Consider the following 21,448-nt stretch of genomic DNA (forward strand, 5'->3'; position numbering starts at 1 on the left):
TCAACAGCCCTAACAACAAAAGGACGAAGTGGAAAGGAGGGGCATGTATCTTTACACTACAACACTTCTACTTGTGTAAACTAAAAATTCAAGTCATCTAATGGTCATTCATTGCTGTTACTAATCAGATTTTAAAATGAGGTTTTTTTAAAGGCAGCCAGGATTACTTTATTATCTTTATTCAAAGCAGTTATGGAATTCAAAATGCCATGTCATGTTTTCAAGGCTTATTAACAGTGTTGTTGTTGATTGCTATTGAGTCGAGAACGACCTAGCAACCCTGTGAACAAAAGTCCTGAAACCTTTCTATAACTATCATCATTTATCAAAGTTCATAGAGTTTCTAGACGCATGTTGTTTAGGAAGTGGATGCCGCTCCTGCTTCCAAATTACTAACACTAAATGTACCTTAAAAGTTGTTGCTGTTGTTGTGTACTGCTGAGTTGGAAGCAACTCATAGCTGACCCTCCTGTGGGTTTTCAGAGGCAGTTAATCACACTGGAGATTTCCCATCCTTCTCCCTCAGAGCAGCTGGTGGATTCAAACAGTGTGCCTTTAGGATTGCAGCACATCTTCTTGCTACTAGGCCACCAGTTCTCCTTAAAAGGGCACTACTGCTTGTTTTAGTTTGGTTTTTTTTGTTGTTGTTGTTGTTTATGTCCACCCAGAGGACATAAGCTAGCAAGAGCAGAGGACACACCTGGTCGTCAGGCACTTCTGCATGCAGCCCATCGATGACCACGTGCTCCCCGTAGGTGATAAAGTGGCGGCGGATGTGTTCCGGCAGGAGCTGCTTCCCAATCTTGTTTGGGACATTGGTTCCCATCAGAAACATGCTACTCAGATCCAAGATTTTAACGTTGAGGTCCACTGCTCTTTCCCGCTACGTGGAGAAACAAGAAAGTGTTATTTCAAGGTAACTGTAATTGATATTTCATGATAACAGACAGCCACTAAAAAAGGCAAACCAACACATATTGTTGAAATGTGTCATAATTTAGTGACAAAACAAAATAAAATTTAAATAGAAATTGAAAAAAAGATATTTGTTTAAATGTAAACAAAACTTAAATCTAAGCAGGAAGTACTAAAGCGTATCACATAATCCATTATAGCTGACTTGATTCTGCCTCCCAGACACGCAGGACTGAGAAGAACTGTTCTGAAGGAGTCCCAAGGTTGAGATCTTTATGGAGACAGAGTTCCTCAACTTTGTCTGGTAATGCAGCTGGGAGGTTCAAACTGGCAACTTTGTGGTTTCTATCTAAGTACTGTAACCACTGCAGCACCATGGCTATTAACTAATTGCAATAATTCATTAATCCTGTTTTTAAGATACATGTTACCCTAACAAACGGATATTGTGGTGGTTGTGGTGTGGTGATGATACATAAAGTCAGAACCGAATTACAGCTGGCCCTCTAGCGGGTTTTCTGAGGCTGTATATCACACAAGTGGAGACTGCCCATCTTTCCCTCAGTGAAGCTGTTGGATTCAAACCATAAGCCTTTGAGTTGGCAGTGCAACTCCCTACCACCGGGCCACCACAACTCCCTGATAAATAATAGCCTTATGATTTTACAGTATTTCTGTGATTGATGATTTACAAAGCACAGAGGGTATTTTTAGACAAAAACACTAAAGATTTGAAAAAGGCAAAAATATACACTCAATCTTAAAAATCTGTGAAAATGACAGGCCTGAAGGAATTAAGAGAATGAGGCTGGCATTGGGGTGGGGGTAAGACTGAGAAAGACTGGATGAAATATGTTTGCGGCATTAAAGTCTATGGGGGAGAGAATAGTCTAAAAGTATTATATTTTAGGGCATTATTTTTATCGTAGGAGTATGCAATGAGGGTTGCAGAGTGGATTATATTTGGGGGTAGGGGGTGGGGTTTGGGGAGGTGCAGGGGGGGATTGTGTACCAATGAGGGAGGTTTTCTTTTGCTTTTCAAGGAGAGGAGCAAATGGGGGGGAGAGGGGAGGGGTTTGTGCGGGGAGAAGGGTGCAACAATGAATGAATGGAATCCCAAAATCTCTGTAGATGTTCATTGAAATGAAAAATAAACAACCTAAATTAAAAAAATAAATAAATAAATAAATCAGACCATGAAAAAAAAAAAAAGAGTTGAACCAATGCAGTGAGGAGGATGAAAGACTCCTACTTTTCAAACTGTGTACAATTTACAGCTACCTCCTGAACAATGCAGGTTTGAACCCCACGTGTGATTACCCCCCCCTCCCCTCTGTGTTCCTGCTTTGAGCTCAGGCACTGTTCTCACCTGGGGTGGGGGGCAGGGTTCTGCCTGCATGAACACCTCTCCCTATAAATGCTCACTCGGACATGATGAGTACCAGTGAAGGTTTTTAAGTGGATTCTTGAGTTCATCACAACAGAAAAATGCACATGGCAGCTCAAACCCATGTTGTTCAAGGATCAACTGTGATTATCCAGAAGGAGAAAAGCAACTGTAGAAGCTCGGACAAGGTCAGTACCAAGATGAGACAAGCCAGGCTGGACAGCACTCAGTCAGCCCACCGCCCACCTTGTTTCCCAGGAGGTGGGCCCAGAACTGGGAGCTGGGATGCCCTTGGTTGGCAATGATAACCCTGGCACAATGTGCAGGTTTATCCTTATGAGATGCAGTCTCCTGAAGAAATGTGCATTCTTAAAGGGACTTGCCCCAAAGATTTTAGGATGAAATCTACATCACTGTATGTGTAATTCACCAGTGGTAAGGAATTGTGTTGCCAGCTACTCCATGGGAGAAAGATAGTCTGTCTCCTTCTGTATGACTTACCGCTTCTAAAAACCCGCTGGAGGGTCAGCTATGGATCAGTTCCAACTCGACAGTACACAACAACAACTGGAGGAAGAGGTGAATTTTCAGTTATCCATCACTGGAAAACCAATGGGGATTCTGGTCCTGGGCTCCTGGGGGAGATCAGGGAGATGATACGTACATCTTCCTGGGAGGCATAAATAGCTAGTAATAGTTCCCAGGCTGAACCAGGACCCTAAAAATAACTAAGCCATTGGCCTGTCAGTAGTTGGGGAATTTTTTTAAAAATATAAATGTATAAAATGTAGCTGGATGCATACAAAAGTAGTTCGAAAAAAGTATGAAAAAAAGTAAGTCAATGGTAACAAACATTTCCTAGGAAATACCGTGTATGAAATAACGTGCTCATAAACTGCATGTCCAAAAAAAAAAAAAACAAACAAAAACCTGCATGTCCAACTTAACCCAGGATTTCTCTCTGCCCAGCAGGGTGTGGACAGAGTAGTGCCGCTAGATGAAAGGTCAGGCCTCTCAGGCAGTTCAGATCCCCCAGCAGCTCCTCAGGAGAAAGATGGGGAATCTCCTTCAGCCTCCCATGCCTGGTGGTCTAGTGGATAAGGAGTTAGGATACCAACCCAAACATATGCAGTTCAAATCCACCAGGTGCTCTGCAAGAGACATATGTGCAATTGCGACCTGTTCAAATTACAGTCTCTGAAAACCTGCTGCAGGGTCAGCTCTGAGTCGTTTCCAACTCACTGAGAAAGAAAAGAAAATCCACCAGAGAGTCAGCAATGAGTTTGAGATTTTGAGAATTTGTTTCTGATGCGGCCACTTAGCGCCACCTAATGTTAACCTGGGGAATAGCAAAAAGGTTATTAAAACCAGCCCAAACCCACTACCACTGATGGATTTGGACTTCCAACAACCCCACAGGCAGAGGAGAACTGCTCCAGTGGTTTTCCGAGGTTCTGAATCCCAACAGGAGGCGACTGCTTATCCTCCTAAGTTGCTGGTGGTGTATTTGCACGACCAGAGACCTGCAGTCTTTCAGTTAGTACAACCTCCAGACATAAGCAAAATGCCACAAGAGAAGAACTGGTCCAAGTTTCACAGACAACATGACCTGAAGATGAAGCTTTGACAGGGATTTCAGGCTGACAAAGCTGGTGAGCACAGTGTATCAGGACCCTGGTGTCCTGGGAGGTAGCATGTCTAACACTGTTCTCACACACACAGAAGAGCAGAGAGTTCTTGGCTTAGAATCCTGCCCTGAAAGTTACTTGTCATATAGCAAGTGTTTGTTTCTACTTTGTTAGCAGATGCTGGGTCACTGGTCTGGACTGAGTTAGGAGCTCCTCCACTAACTCCCACAAAGCTCTGGAGACCACCCCCCCCACCACTGCCTCAGCTGTAAACTATGAATAGTAATAGTGTCCAAAAGAGAACTGTCATGGAGAGCTGATGTGAAATTATGTGCTTAATGGATTTTTGCCGATTCTCAACTGATATTCATTACAATGATTATAAAGCCAACTATCTCCTCGCATGAGATTTTCTGCCTCTGAAAACCCGCTGGAGAGCCAACTACGAGTCAGTTTAGACTCAATGACAATGAATTTGAGGAGTGAATAACAGTAAAAAGTAGCATATCCATATTAAGCTGCTAATCATAAGGTCAATAGTTCAAATACACCAGCTGCACCCCAGTAGAAAGACAGGCAGTATCCTCCTGTAATAGATTCACAGACTCAGAAACCCAGTGGGTGGTCTCTGAGTCGGAATCAACTCGATGGATTTGGTTTGGCAAGGCAATGATAAAGATTCCAACTAAATGTTAGTCAAAGAGGAGTCAAAATAGCAAACAAGCAAAGACTTACCTTTTCTTTATCTAAATGGATTCCACTAATTTCAAAATCAAACATAAACAGTTCAGCCACTCGCCTGTAAGAAAGTTAGTAGAGAAGATTAATTACTAACAAAAAAAATTGTTTTGTTCAATAAATCAGCTTTTGTAACCTTATGTCCATAAGCCAGATGCTTCGAGATGAAGAGAGACATATACACATACATTTTCATATTTATAATTCAAGGGATTAACATCTCATACGGCAAGTAAACGCCTAGTCAGCTAACTGGCTGAAGTGATCGTCCTGTTGATGGGGTAGCAGACCCATCATGCCTAAGTGAACAGTCAGCTCCATTTTCTTCTAAAAGAGCTAAGCATCATTCCAATTGTCCCCTTGTCTTTCCATCAACAAATATTTATATTATACTACACGCAGCGAGCACACCAAGGAGGTCCTTCCCCTAAGCAGTAGAGAGGATCTGCTAGCACAGGATGGTAGTTCAAATTTCCCCAGTGGCTTAACACCAGACACACATGGCAGTCGGCCTCCATGAAGATCACATCCAACAAATCCCTACAGAGCAGTCCTACCCTACAGCCCATGGGTCTCCAGGAGCCAGGATCAACCTGACGGTAGTGCACTGAGCTTGAGGTTTTAGGCGGGGTGAATGCAAACAGTCATTATCATGGGCTGCAACCCACAGCAACAAACAACAATAGGTCATCAATTCCAACAAGGTAAGCCCATACACCTGTAACTCTAAAGCAACATACAGAACTTGTTTCTTTGTCAGGTATACTCTAAGCTTCTTGCTAGTGAAGAGCAGAGTTGTTTGTCTGGCTTTTTTCTGAATATTCAGTACTCTTCTCCAACAACACAACTCAAAGGCATCAATTATTTTTCTGTCATCCTTATCCATTGCTCAGATCTCAGATGTACTGAAAAGACCATGGACTGAATCAAATACAACTTAAGAGCAGAGACTTTTAAAGTGAATTAATAAGTAAACATTTTATCCCCTGCTATAATCAGTACATCAGCAGAGAACTGCCAGAAGTCAAGGCTGGGTTTAGAAGGGGTCGTGGTACTAGGGATATTGTAACTGATGTTAGATGGATCTTAGCTGAAAGCAGAGAATACCAGAAGAATGTCTATCTGTGTTTCATTGATTATGCAAAGGCATTTCACTGCGTGGATCATAACAAACTGTGGCTGACTCTGAGAAGAATGGGAAGAATCCCAGAACATTGAATCGTGCTAATGCGAAACCTATACTTGGACCAAGAGGCAGTCGTCAGAACAGAGCAGGGCAACACTGCATGGTTCAAAATTGGGAAGGGTGTACGCCAGGAATGTGTCCTGTCTCCATACCTTTTCAACCTGTATGCAGAGCAGATTATCCAAGAGGCTGGGCTCTATGAGGAGAGGCGTGGCGTTAGGATTGGTGGACGATCTATCAACAATCTGCGTTATGCAGATGACACAACCTTGCTCGCTGAAACTGAGGAGGACCTCATGCACTTACTGCAGAGGGTCAAGGACTGCAGCCTTCAGTATGGACTGAGGCTCAATGTCAAGAAGACAAAAATTCTCACCACTGGACCAATCGGTAGCATCAGGATGGATGGTGAAGAGATTGAGATTGTTCACAGCTTCAGTTTGCACAGCTCCACGGTCAACACTCTTGGCACCAGTAGCCAGGGAATCAAAAAACGTATTGCGATGGGAAAGTCTGCGGTTAGGGACCTCTCCAAAATATTCAAGAGCAACAGTGTCTCTCTGAAGACTAAGGTCCACCTGATACAGGCCATGGTTTTTGCAATCACTTGTTATGCATCAGAGAGTTGGACAATGACTAGGGAGGATAGAAGGAGAATTGACGCCTTTGAGCTGTGGTGCTAGAGAAGAGTATTGAATGTACCATGGACTGCCAAGAAAACAAACAGATTCATCATAGAGAGGATTAAACCAGGCTGCTCCTTGGAGGCAAGGATTCTGGGGCTTCGTCTGACATACTTTGGACATGCTGTAAAGAGAGACAGGTCTTTGGAGAGGGACATCATGCTGGGTAGAGTAGAGGGACAGTGCAGGAGGGGAAGACCCTCTATGAGGTGGATTGATTCAGTGGCCGGGGTACTTGGGATGAGTGTGTCAGAGGCAATGAGATTGGCACAGGACAGGGCACGGTTTAGGGCTGTTGTACATAGGGTTGCTATGAGTCGCAAACAACTCGACGGCACATAACAACAACAACAACAACACAGAGAACCCATGTCAAAGCATTAATAATGTCTTTACTTCTTTTCCGTCTGATGAGCTCTTTGCTTTATTCTACATTTCTAGAACAGCGGTAGCAGGTTCCAGCTCATGGAGATCCCATGTATGAGAGAAAGAATACACCATCTTCCGAATTGTTGACATTACTATACATGCTGAGTTCCTTCCAACCTACATTGGATAGTATTCCACTGTGATTCATGCAGCCTTCATTGGCAAATTTCTGGCAGTAGACAGTCAAGTCTTTCTTCTTAGTCTTAATTTCAAAGTGCTACTGAAATCTATCCACAAAGGGTGTGTCTGTTAGTATTTCAGAGTCCAGCGGCACAGCCTGCAGCATCGCAGCATGATTTCTACACACCAAGTACCAAGCAAAGCTACACAAATGACATCATTTACACACCAAGTACTGAGCAAAGTACTCTACACAAATTATGTCATTTCAAGTTTACAGTGTAGTTAATACATTTATAAATGTGCTCCATTTACAGAAGAGAAAATTAAGGCTTGGAAAGTATGAAGCCAATAACAAATTTATTGAAGCACTCATATTTCAAGGTATGACTGTCTATATATTAACATTAAAGTAATATATACTTTTATAAGTCTAACAGCCATTTGTTGCAATTGCTTTTTTTGGTGAAATGAGTATTTTTAAAAAAATGTTGCCTTACGAACTAGTTGTTCCTAGTATTATTAAACTGCTAAAGGAAAAGGTTGCCTGCCTCTTCCTTTAGTAATTTGTAAGAACTCTTAACATGGTAAAGATGCCCTTTACCATGTAAGTAGCATTTTATCTACCACTGGATGAAATGTGGATGATTAACTTGGCATACAGAAGTGGACAAGCTTTGCTACAGGAAAGTTTGCAACTGTCATACAGCTGTTGTTGTTATGTGCCACAGAGTCAGAACTGACTCACAGTTGACCCCGTAGAGGCTTTTCAGAGGCAGTTAATTGCACAGGAGTAGACGTCCCATCCTTACCCCTTGGAGCAGCTGGTGGATTGGAACCCTGGGCCTTAGGGATTACAGTGCAACTTCTTACAACTAGGCTATGATAGTATCACTCTCTTTTATGTGTCTGTCTTTGGAATAATGCCAGGAAAGAGCTGCCACATATCAAAATCAATTACTACCATTTACCCCCACCCCCCACCCCAGTATTTAAATTTTTAACCAACCTATTCCTTTTGTTCCAAAATGGTCACTTACAAGCCTAACACGATGTAATGAGTAACGTTTCTTCTCTACCAACAAGAAACAACACATCCATCACATACTCAGCGCAGTCTCATATAAATTTGGGTCTGTGCCAGGACTTTGTCTATTCTCTCACTGAAATGACTGTTCTGACATGAACATAAAATAAAACTCTTTCAAACAGGCTATTTTCATAATTTGTTTTATGATCTGGTATATTTTTTTTAACATCTTTATTTGTTAAGACTACTCATGCCTATTCACTCTCACAATTACTTCAAATCCATGTTATTAACAACAACAAAAACAAAAACAATCTTAAGATAGTGATTGGATAGCATCAAATTTACACGCCAATAAAAAAGAACATTACTGCGCTCCTTCCCTAGGAATAATAAGTGCACCTGCCTGTCTCCTGTCACTGTGCATGTTTCCCAGCTGTGCGTAAATGTGTGGATGTGTTTTGCAGTTTCACACCGTCTCCCTAAACCTACCCTGAAGCATACTACAGCTCTGTCATTATGGCTTGAATTTTCCTCCCATTATATTTTCTGGAAAACATGCTCATTATACTTTTTGCATCCAGGGAAATCCCAAATTAACCCAGTTTTTTGATGGGTAGGCTCCTCAGAGATGCTAACATACCACAGCTCCCCAGAATAACTCCTCTCTGACATTAGCATGTCAGATTTCCAAACTTACTGACATAGTATTTCAGGGAATGAAACTTGGGGGATACTAAAAATAAGAAGGATGTTCTAAATGCACAGCCACTCTAGGTCAGATGGAACTGCCCTAGATTTTTTCCAAGACTCAATCTTCACAGAAGCAGCCTTTACAGACATAGCCACGTTTCCCCCCTATAGCATGGCCACTCGATTCAAACTGCTGACTTTGCAGTCAGTCAGCTTTAACTGCTGATGCCAAGCTGTCCTCTGAGCTGAAGGGCTACTCCACTTACATCATTCTTCTGTGAACGGTCACAACACTGTAACTTACTGAATCTACAATTCTTTGGGGGGTTTGTAGCCACTGTCTTAGACTCTCATCATATGTGAAGTTGACAGTTTCTGGCTATGTCCAGCCAATCATCTCGATGCTTCAACGTCACAGGATTTTTAATACCCATTATTGTGAGGTGTCATCTAGTCGGTGATATCTATCAAAGGCCTTATGTAAGAGAGCAAAACACTAGCCAGTCCTGCGCCATCCTCCCTCTCACTGCACGCTGGACCACACTGTGGGAGCCACTGTGTCAATCCATCTTGTTGAAGGTCTTTCTCTTTCACGGAGACAAAATTTTCAAAGCCTGATAATCTTCTGCAGGTCCTGGTCCCTCCTGATAATATGCCAAGCACACAAGAAGACATCCCACCCTCAGTTCTAAAAAGCATTCTCACTGGCCTTGCTCCAAGGAGTCTGGTTGGTTTTCTGGGATACATTTCATATTCTTCACCAATACAGAAATACAGACATTTGAAGACATCTACTCTCCTTTAGCTGGCTAGTTTTCACATGCACGTGAGGCAAACAGGAGCTCGGAAAGCACGGGCCATGAGGAGCTGTGCTGCTAACCCAAAGGCAACGTCTTTCTGATGGTTCAAATCCACCAGCCACTCCTTGGGAGAAAGATGGGCAATTTCTGCCTGTGCCATTTACAGCCTCCAAAAGCAGCTGGAGGGTCAGCTATGAGGCAGCTCTGACTCCACAGCAGTGAGCCTCAGTTTTGAGTTTAAGCATGAGGCAAATGAAAATATCATGGCTTAAGTCAGGCAAACCTGAGTCTTCAAAGTGATGTGTTCGATTGTTAACTCTTTAAAGATATCTTCCGCAGCAGGTTTGCCCAGTGCAGTGTACCATCTCCTATCTTGACTGATCCTTCCATAGGTGTTAACTCTAGATCCAAGTAAAATTAAATTCTTGGTAACTTCCACCCTTGCTCCACTTATCCTGATACTGCTTACTGACTTGTTTTCTTTATCTTGAGAAGTAATTCACACTAAAGACTATAATCTTTGATCTTCACCAATAATTGCTTCAAGTCCTCTCTGCTTTCAGCATGCAAAGTTTTGTCATCCACAGTATCATGACTTTTAACAAATCCCTAATCCTGATGCCAAATTCATATAGTGCAGGCTCTTAGATTATCTGATCAGCATATATGTGGCAAAAAGATACAGCAACCGTGACACACACCTATCCTGACTATATAACGTACAGCGTTCCCTGGTTCTGTTCAATCCACTGGCATTTAATCTACGTACAGCTGTGCATGAGCATGAATTAGTGTCCTGGAATTCCTATTCTTCACAAAGCTATTAATAATTTATGATACACAAAATCAAACCTTTGCAGAATCAATAAGAACACATGTAAACAACTAGCTTCTTATGGTGGTTTGCCATCCAGTCAAAAACCAATCCAAAGCTGACCCTCCAGCAGGTTTTCAGAGTCAGTAATTCACGCAGGAGTGGACTACCCATCAAAGCAGCTGGCAGATCTGAACCACATGCTTCAGGATTGTAGGGCAGCTTCTTACCGCTTGGCGACCAGAGCTCCCAGCAGTCTCCATTTTTAGCCAGGTCCACCTGATTTCAGTAATCATATTCCCCTTCCACCTTTCTGGCTGACTTTCTGGCAGTTCCCTGTTGATATCCTGCACAGCCCTTTTTGAATTATCTTCAACAAGATTTTACTGGCACATAGTATTAATGACACTGTGCGATAATTTTCATATTCTGTTGGATGCTTTTCCTTTGGAATGGATTCAAATATGGATCTCTTCCTCCAATGACAAAAGACCCACATTTCAACTGTTATTTTGCTCATGTGGCCTTTTGCCTACAGAATCCTTCAGTGTTGTAATTTAAGACTTTAAATATTTCTTCAGTTCTTTCAGCTTGAGAAATGCCAAGCCTATCCTTCCCCTTTGGTTTTTAACTTAAGGCCTTTGTATACTTCATCATAATGTTTTACTTTATCTTTTTAAACTACCCTTGGAAACCTTTTCTTCAGCTCTTTTACCTCACTTCTTCCTTTGGCTTTAGTTATTTGCATTCAAGAGCAAGTTTCAGGTCTCTTAGGACATTCATTTTGGTCTTTTCGTTCTTGTCTGTTCAATGACTTTTTGCTTTCTCCATGTATGATATCCTTAATGTCAGCCCACAATAAGTCTCATCTTCAGTTCTTAATCAATACATTCACTGAATCTCTTCTTGAGATGGTCTCTAAATTCATATGGGACAGACTCAAGGTTCTAGTTCTTCAATTCATGCTGAACTCATATGAGAAATTGAGGGTTCTGTTCCACATCCCCCTGTCACGATCCGGCTAATGACACTGAGCTTCTCCATGGTCTCTTTCCACAGATGTAGTCTCATTCTTATGTTAATATTTATATTAGTATTTACACTGCCAAGAAATAGTATGTGCAATGAGTAAATTGTAAATTGTTTACTCACTGTCTTCAAGTTAGTTCCTACTCCTCTCAATCTGCCATAGGCTTCCAAGGCTGGAAATCCTAACAGGAGGAGGTGAGTAAATCTAACAACAGTTGTAGTAACTTAATCTCCTTTATAGGTATATGGATTTGATCCTACCACTGACAGTGTTAGACCTTCAAAAATGATCTTAAAACATTCTTTTTGTTGATGAATGTCACACTCAGTCCTCTTTAATTGTCATTTCTACACAGTACACCGTCTGATTCAAAATGGCCAATTTCAGTCCATTTCAGGTCTGGCGGTATAATCCACAGACTGTTTCCCTGCTAAAAAAAAAAGGCAAGTATCTCCAGATCGACTCTATCAGCAGCTCTGTAGAAGGGTCACGTTTAGTTGGAAGTGACCCAATGGCAGGGAATGAGGAATGAGTGTGAATGTTTAAGTACTGACTTAGAAACTAGGCCTTTTAAATTTAGAATCATAAAGGTAATCTAATGAACCAAAGCAAATCATTTCAAGGGTCTTACATCAATCTGATAACTGAAATCAGAGTGCTTACATCTTCTGATGACAAAGATTACACAACCTGAACCACAAACATAAGTGTATTTATCAACTGTTTTTAGGAATCCATCTGCTGGTTAAGTACCTACTATATGCCATGAACACAGATGCTGAGGATGCAGCAATGAACAAAGAGACCAAGAGCCTGCCCTCCAGGAGCTCCAGTCCACAGAGAGAAGATAAACAGACTCACAAACTGCAGACACTGGAAGGGGAGTGACAAGGGCTCTGAAGTAAACTGAAGCAGGATAAGAGGGTAGAGCATGACCTCAGACACGATCTCAGGAAAGCTCTACATTTGTGGAGCCGAGGAAAGTTCATGTCAGGCAGACATAGGAGGCGGCCTCCCAGGCAGAGCGGACCTGTCTCACCTCCATAGACCCCACCACCATGAATACAAATAAATGAGTACCTGGTTTCTGGATCAAGGGACTCCTCAAGCTTTTTATCAGCTAACAATTTCTGCAAACTTTGATACAGTTCCACATTTGTGTTCAGCCTAGAAAGATGACAAGCGAAACAGTTAAAAACAATTAAGTGGTTTTCTAACACCTGCTTTATCCTTTCTATGGCAAGAAGAGCATCTAATCCTCGTATACTCAGAGCACAGAGGTTTGGAGTAGGTTTCTGATGACTCTTGTTCACTTGGATCACACCTAATTAGTGCAGGGGAAAGCAACTGATCAGGCAAGGGGTTACAGTACTAACTTCACTGGGAAGAGAAAGAATTGAAAACCACAGATAGCAGCCAGGGGAGAAAGACGGAATGGCGGAGGACTGTGCAAGTTGGCAAAGTAACTGGCCCAGCTGCCTCTGAGATGACTCATAAGGGATATGCCTTTTTTCTTTTAATGAAAGGAATGGTGAGGATGGATGGGTGAGAGGTCAAACAGGACAGAGTTTACAAACCAAGCATCCTGGTTTGTAAGTGACCACATTTCTCAGATGAGAATTTTGCAGAGTGGCAGGTCTGGAGCAGGGGCTCTGGAGTCACAAAACCTAGGCTCAAATTCTGACATACTATACTCCATGATCTTGGGCAAGTTATTTAAGCTCTCTTGACCTATAATGATGCAGGACACCGCCGGAACCATAAGTTTCAAGTCAGATTAAATGAGATGATTGAGTACGGCACCCCTTCCTTGTACTAACTGTAGCTGCTACTCGGGGCGGCTGGCATGGCCAGAGCAGAGGAAGGGACAGGCCCCACAGAGCCCAGCCTCTGCACCACCAGGCCTAGCTGCTGTCTGACCTCTAGACCCAAAGCCCTGGCATGCTCAGGATGGATGGTGCAGTTCTTGAACAATCTGCTGCCCATGCCCACAAGGATAGGACTGTGTCCAGACTCTGAGCCACCCAGCAGCTTTTCACCTGGACAAGGGGTTGCACTTCCAACCCCTCAGTCAGCCCAGTGTCTGGGATTTGCAAGGCTCAGCTTTATCCAACTCAGCTAGCTGGCTGTCAGTGGCTCTGTAAGATTGGCTCTATTGTCCAAATGTTGTTCCATGGCCAAAAGGCAGGGAGGTGTCTTTATTCCCAGGGGGAGGCCCTACAGGAAGCCACTCTTCTCCTACGACAACTGCTGATCTGACATCATGTCTGGACATGCTGTTTCTCACAACTTCTCCCGCTGGTTCCTCAAGCTCTCATCTGTCCTGCTTGCTATCTGGCCAGGTGCCTCTACATGCCACTTAAGTGCCTCTGAGTATCCCACTGCCCACCTCAGAGTTATTTTCACAGCACTTTGGTTCCTAAGTGGCTTAAAATGCTTACAGTTACCTCAAAATCCCTTTAAGCTCACTCACTGCACCATGGCCTCCTGTCTACGTCCCACCCTGGTCCTCCTGGGCAATTCAGTGTCTCCTTCGACCACCCTAATCCCCGCTTGGCAGCAGCCTGGCTTCCTGTCCTGTGGCCTATCAGCCATCAATGGTGAGAGCAATTTACTCACGTGATAACCCACTCTGCACCGGCAGGATGCTAAAAGTCCTTCCCTCACATCAGTCATGATGACCGTGATAATGGTCCTAGGTGTGTGCTGTGTGCCTGCCACCATTCCAACACCTCACAGCTATAGGCACGCCTCGTCTGACTTCACTTTGCTTTACTAAGCAAACAGGGCATTTACTTTGCAATTACGTTGCATTACTTTGCAAACAGGGCATCCCCCACAAACTGAAGGTCTTCGGCAACTCCACCTCAAGAATGGCTATTGGCACCATTTTTTCAACTGCACGTGCTCACTTTGTGTCTTTGTGTCACATTTTGGTTAATTCTTATGACATTTATTTCCTATTTCCAGGTGCTGTGAAGCTTTAGGATTGTGTCATAAATTCTATTGTATACTTTGTAGAGTCGAGTCTAACGTAAACATACTCTAGGAAACTGCGAATGCACCTGCCTTGCTTTATTGTGCTTACTGCTTCACTGAGATGGTCTGTGACCAACCTGCAGCATACCCCAGGAGTGCCTGTCTTAGCTCATTCATTCTGCAGAGCAGACCTGAGAGGTGGATCATCCAACTTCCCCACTCACAGTCCATAGCGTGCTGTGCTGCCACCAAGAAGGCTGCCTGTCTCTGACTGTCAGAATCTACCAGCAGCTCCTCTGGGAACAGTGCTGTCTCCTCTCATTAAAGATTCAGCCTCAAAATCCTATGACTCAAAATCAATTAGATGGTAGTGAATGAATGAGTGAGTGAGTGAATGAGTGAGTCCAGACAAGGAAAAGAAGTTGGAGAAGAGGTAAAGAACTACCACGGGCCAAGAGCTGGGCCAGTGGGCCTCCAGAGCCCATTTTCAGGCCATCACACCCTCCATTGGAAGCTGTGTGTGTGCAGGCCCTCTAAGCACACCATGGACCACTCCATGCACAGGAAAGACAGGGACATGGTACCACTTACTTCTCCACCACGGTGCCGATGCTTCTACATGCTTCGTCTGCAGCCTCTCTGAATGCTGCATCAGGGTGCGCAATTTTCACAAAGTCAGCCTAAGAAAGACAAGAGGAAAAACCAAAGGGAATTTGATGGAAAACCTTCTTCCATGATTTAAGAGTGAAAGGAAAACTTGTGCTTTCAAAGACGCCTGGTGGCCTGATCTCAGCATTTCCACGACCAAGTTCTCCTGATGTCAGGGAGGCCACCGCTGCCTTCCCGCGTGTAACCCCTAGTTCATTAGGACCAACACAGTGATATGCCAAACAAAAATACTCCTACCGACTTGGCGTTAAGAGTTTTTTGCCTTCAAATGAAAGAAACACCAAGGGAATTCCTTGAAAGTCTTAGTTTAAAAAAATCCCAAAAGACTCTTATTTCAAATAGTATCATATATTCTAGAAGTTTCCAACTAAAATTATTTTTAATATGGTTCTAACATCTGAACCTGGAAAAAGAAGAAAATTCTTTAAAAATACTTTTCTAACTATTGGCATGTGTACTTTCAAGTGGGAGCTTTGCTGGCTTCGTGGGTAAGGAGTTGTGCTGCCAACTCAAAGGCACGCAGTTTGGATCTACCAACTGCTACGAGAAACAAAGACTAGCATTCTCCTCCTGTGCAATTTACAGCCTCCAAAAACCCACTAGAAGATCGGTTATGAGTTGGCTGTGACTCAAGGGCATATAGCAACAACAAACATTTTCAAGAACGAGCCCCAGTGACATAGTGCATTATATGTTGGGCTGTTAACTAAAGGGTCAGCAGTTCAAACCCACCAGCCACTATCAGGTGACAAGATGAGCAATCTCCTCCTATAAAGATTTAAATCCTCTGAAAGCAAATGGAGGGTCACCATGAATAAGAATGGACTGGACCGCAGTGGGTTTGCTTTTATATTGTCAAGGCAATACTCTAGTCTCTATGCAGGAAAAGTAGTTCTGGTGGCCTAGTCAGCTTGAATCCACCAGCTGCTCCAAGGAAGACAGACGGGGACTCTATGTAGTGACCCTGTGAACAACAGATCTGCACCTTGCCCTCTCCTGCATCATTCTCAGGCCCATTATTACAGTCGCTGGGTTGGTCAGTCTCACTAAGGGTCTTCCTTTTGCTGACCCAAGGACTGGCCCTCCTGACAACATGCCTGAGTATGTGAGACCAGGCATCCTATCCTTTCCTCATTGTAAGGAGCACCCTCGTCGTACTTCCTCCAAGGCAGAGGCAGTGTTCTTCCAGTTTGTTTGCTCTTCAAGCAGTCCATGGGACACTGCACCTCACCAGGATACAGCTTGTAAAACTCCGGTCTTAGGGAGCTCTGGTGGCCTAGTGGCAAGAAGCTGCACTGCAATCCCAGAGGTACACAGTTCAAATCCACCAAACAATCTCTTCCTGTACCAGTCAGGTCTGATTTGATGGTACACACACAAAAATAAAATAAAAATTTTTTAAAACCCCCACAACTCCTGTCTTACAATGGCTTAAACTTTTTCTGGCAGCTGATAGCTTAAAAATCCAAAAACAAAGAAGGTTCTTGGAATTTTCTTTTTTTTTTACTAAAAGAATCACATACCTAAGTGACTAATATAATCACTACAAACTGGCTAATACTGAAAAGAACGGAAATTCCAGCGTATTTAGCTATGCTAACAAGAAACATATAGCTAGACCAAGAGGCTACTGTCCTCAGAGTAGGGAAACACTGCAAGGTTTAAAATTAGGAAAGGTGTGTATCAGGGCAGTGTCCTTGCTACACATCTATTCAATCTGCATGCTCAACAAATCATTCAAGAAACTGGACTTGATGAAGAAGAATGTGGCAACAGGATAGGAGGAAGACTTGTCAACAACCTGCATTATATGGATGTCATGATCTTACTTGTTGAAAATAAGGAGGATTTAAAAACACTTGCTGCAAAAGAGCAAAGACTACAGCCTCCAATATGGATTACATCTGAACATGAAGAAAACAAAAATCCTCATCACTGGGCCAATAGGCAACACTGGCATGACAGATAAAGAAAAAAGTAAAATAATCAGCGATTTTATCTTACTCAGATTCACAATCAACACCCTTGCTACCAGTCAAGAAATCAAAAGACATGTTGCATTGGGAAAATCTGCTGTCAAGGACTTCTCCAAAGTACTAATGAGCAATGTTGTCAGTTTAAAGTCTAAGGTGCACCTGTTCTAAGCCATGGTCTTTTCAATTACTTCCTATGAATCTGAAAACTGGATAAAGTACAACAAAACAAGAATCAATGCCTCTGAATAGTGATGTTGGGAGAAGAGTGTTCTGTGGAGTGTCAAAAGAACAAATATGACTTAAGAGTGTTCCTTAGAGGGAAGGAAGGTAGTGTTCTGTCTCACATACTTTGGGTATATTGTTAGAAGAAGTCACTCCTTAGAAAAGAACATCATATATGGAAAGGTGGAAGGTCTGTGTGAAAGAGAAAGACCCTCAGAAGGGGGAATGACACAGCCACTGCATCAATAGGCACAAATGTCTCAGAGATGATGAGGATGGCACAGGATAGGGCAGGGTTCAGGTCTGTCGTTCACAGGCTCTCTCAGCGTCGTGGTCAAGCTAACAACACATAACAACAATATAATCACATATATGTTGTTGTAAGCTGTCTATTCCAGTCCACAGCAATCCCATGTGACAAGAGTATATCAGCTCGTTTCCTAGTCTTTATTGAAGCCCAAGTGGCAAAGTGCATAACATACTGGGCCACAGTGCTGCTAACGGAAAAGTGAGCAGTTCATAGAGACGTTTCTATTTCTATTTCAATCCCACATTGCTCTTTAATATAATCAGAATGATACCACAACCTTGTTTTCCATCCGTTGATGCAACCCCAAGGTTTATGATGCTCTGCCAAGGAGCTGGTGCCAGCTCATGGTGACCTTCCACAGGTTCCAACGCTGTCAACCTTTACACGCAAAGACAGCCCATCTTTTCCCGTGGAGGGGACTGGTGAATTCAAACCACTGAACTCTCAGTAAGCTGACTGACACATTATGCACTGTGTCATCAGGGCACAGAGGTTTCCAGAGTGGGTCTAATAAGAGGAATTTCATCATGAATGTGCAGATAAAATGGCCTATTTGAATTCTGCTACATGTCATAAATGAAGAATCTCTGCCACATGAGAGATTATTCTTTTATTATAAATGCCAACTCATATCTGGCATCATGTTATAAGGACAAGTTCCAAGTACCTCCTTTTCCTATCCCTCCTGTTCCTAACCAAATACAACAAACAACTCTCAAACATTTAAGACTTTTTATCATCAAAGCCTAACATTAACCTTAAGTACTAGATAAAAGGTGGCCCTGTCTCCAGCAAGCCCCGGCCTCACTTACCAGATCGGCCACTCGGCACAAGGAATCCGAGAGCTCGTCGAAGATGAGGACAGTCAGCGGCCCAGGAGGCGTCCTGCATGCTCGCTCCACCAGCAACTCCGTCTTCCTCAAGGCCTTCTCCTGCGCAACACGAAACCCTTCCGGGGCACTGAGCTCAGGAACGCCAAAAAGGCCCTGCAACCCAAAGGATATTTCCAGTTGATCACCAAAATCGAGGTGAGTGCTAAATAGAAACATTTTTCCATTCAGAGAATCATGGTTCTCTCAGTGTATGACATACTGTGGTCACGGATATCCCTTTCATCATCCCCACATCACTCCTCACCAAGAGAATGAAGGAACACACAGCAAATAGAAGTTCTCTTCAACTCCCAATTATTTTATCAAAGATGAGAAATAACAATAGGGTAATAGGAATTCAAAATCCAGCTCTGTCATAACAACAGTACCTAACTCACAGTAGGTGGGGGATGAAATTAGATGGGGGGGGGGGAATCCTAACAGTGTCCAGCACACAAAAAGGAATTTAACAGATGCCAACTGTTGTGACGATGATGATAATGATGATGACGATGATGGAACCCTAGTGGTGAAGTGCATGACCTATCAAGCTATTAACCAATAAAACCCGCAATTCGAATCTCCCAGCTGCTCTGTGGAAGACAGATGAGCTCCTGTGAAGATTTACAGCCTGGGAAACCCAACAGAGGGCCTCTACGAATCAGAAGTAACTTGTTGGCAGTGGGTTCACAATTATTAGGTAAGGAATCACGGCTAAAGGAGGCTTGGTGGCATAATAATACATTACGTGTTGGGTTGCCAACTGAAAAGGTTAGAGGTTCAAATCCACCAACTAGTCTCTGGGAAAGAGATGAAGCAGCCTCCAGCCATAAAGATGTCCAGTCTCAGAAACCCAGTGAAGGATCCCCAGGAGTTGGAACTGACTTGACAGTAGTGGGTTGGGTCTGTTTTGGAAATCAGGGCCAACTTAGTCAGGGCCCTGGGCCTCGATGTCTTCATATGCATCTCGCAGCATGAGACACGACAGCAGGACCTAAATCAGAAAACACGTGCAGAGTACTTGGGACAATTAGTACACAGGAAGGTCTGAGTACACAGCCAGTTACAGTACAATGCCGACACAAGGAGTTAATCTCCAAGTATACTGGCCTTCTGTTGTTGCTGTTAGTTGCTGTCAATTCCAACTCTTGATAAAAACATTTAACATAAAGTTTTACTGGCTAGAATCTTTTTTTTCTACAATGTTCATGGTTCAAACCACCCCCTTTTACCTAATAATCAAACATACATTTTTGCCACTCAAAGACCTCTGTTGTTCTTATGTGCCTACAGTTTGGAATAGAACTACAGCTGACCTTCCAGTGAGTTTTCAGAAGTAGCTCACACTGGGAGGCAACTTCATAGATCTCCTGAGGAGCAGCTGGTGGAATTAGAATCCCCTGCCTCTGGATGGCAGCACAACCTCCTTATCTACTAGACCACCAGAACTCCCTCACGGGCCTTTAGAGAAAGTTAAATAACAGTAAACCAAGTCGTAGGGCTGAAAGAGGTAGTCATTTTTTTTCGTTTCCAAAGGTAAGTTTCCATATCAAATAAGATTTTTTTTAAATCCCTCAATCTAATAAAGTTGACTGCTCACTGTTATCAACCACCCTTCTTGTAGTACTCAGGGAGAGAGGAAAAACACCAAACACTGACCATCATGGGTAACTGCTATGGCATTCAACACCCCAGTGGCACAGAGTTCAGCACCATAAATCCAGGCCACAGTCTTTGCAATTATTTTCAGGAGGAAACAATCCTGAGAAGAGACATCATGCTGGGAAAGGTAGAGAATAAAGACGAGAAAGGAAGATCCTCAACAAGATGGATTTGGTACAATGACAACCGCAGTGTGCTACGACAGAGGTCATGAGGACAGGGCATGAGTCAGATCTGTTGGTAGGATCGCTAGTACATGCAGTACACTTGACCACACCTAACAATTCCAAACTTCACACCGATGGTTCTGGTACCCTTTGGGCTGGGCACACTCCCCTTAACTAAACCCGGGGATAACAAGCAAGGAGACCACAGTCCACTGCCTGGGCTCCTCCTAGGATCCACTGCCCGCGAAGGGGGCCAGCCTAAATCCAGTAGCCCAGAGGACCCTCCCGCGCCACTAACCAGGCGCTCGCCGAAGAGGTCCAGGCGGCGACCCTGAGGTTTGACACTGAAGGCGGCGCCCACCGGGAACCAGCTGGTGCTGACCCCTCGGGCCCGGCACGCTGCGAGGAGGCAGCCCCGCCAAGCACGCAGCAGCTGCGAAGCCGCGGTCCCCGCACCGCACAGCCTCGGTGCGCACAGCATCACGAACCCGAGGCAGCTCCCACCCGGAGCGCGGAGCGCGGTCTGCGTTTCCAAGGCAGCGACCCACGCTGCGTGCGACACACGTGCTTCCGGGTCCGGGAGTGCGTGCCGGCGGACGTGAGCATGTCGACGTCCTGCGGCAAGAGCGTCGCCTGCCGGCATCTAGGCGGTCACCACGGTAGCGCGCCCCCGTGTGTCGGCAATGAGGAAATAGAACCAGGTGCCCTGACCTCCCCCGGACGTGGTTGTTTTGTGCCGTTGAGTCGCTTGCGACTCATAGCGACCTTATGGACAACAGCCCTAAACTCCGCTCTGTCTTGTGCCATTCACACTGTCTCTGACACTCCCATCCCGATGACCCCAGTCACTGAATCAATCCACCTCACAGAGGGCCTTCCCCTCCTGTGCTGTCCCTCCACCCTCCCAAGCATGATGTCCCTCTCTAAGGACCGGTCTCTCCTCACAACATGTCCAAAGTATGTTAGACGGAGCCTCAGAATCCTTGCCTCCAAGGAGCCACCCGGTTTAACCCTTTCCAGGACGAATCTGTTTGTTTTCCTAGCAGTCCATGATTAACTCTTCTCTATTTTCATTCCCCTGGGCAGAGGGTAGAGAACGCAGCCCTGTGAGTCATTGCTGCTTTCCGCTGTGTAATTA

General features: G+C 43.9%; 1 protein-coding gene across 1 annotated transcript in view; it reads right to left on the reverse strand.

Moving 5' to 3' along the window:
- Window positions 1-20,791, reverse strand: part of MIPEP (mitochondrial intermediate peptidase) — a 195,669-nt gene extending 174,878 nt beyond the window's left edge. Inside the window, exons 1-6 of the mRNA XM_006894110.1 lie at window positions 20,609-20,791; window positions 18,422-18,595; window positions 15,024-15,112; window positions 12,534-12,620; window positions 4,666-4,729; window positions 701-883 (exon numbers count right to left, since the gene is read on the reverse strand). Of these exons, the coding sequence (XP_006894172.1) occupies window positions 701-883; window positions 4,666-4,729; window positions 12,534-12,620; window positions 15,024-15,112; window positions 18,422-18,595; window positions 20,609-20,791 (780 nt within the window). The remainder of the gene's footprint in view (window positions 1-700; window positions 884-4,665; window positions 4,730-12,533; window positions 12,621-15,023; window positions 15,113-18,421; window positions 18,596-20,608) is intronic.
- Between the last annotated feature and the right edge of the window lie 657 nt (window positions 20,792-21,448).

The sequence above is a fragment of the Elephantulus edwardii genome, unplaced genomic scaffold (genome assembly GCF_000299155.1).
Source record: "Elephantulus edwardii isolate Elephantulus edwardi_28Jun2011 unplaced genomic scaffold, EleEdw1.0 scaffold00135, whole genome shotgun sequence".
NCBI lineage: Eukaryota > Metazoa > Chordata > Mammalia > Macroscelidea > Macroscelididae > Elephantulus > Elephantulus edwardii.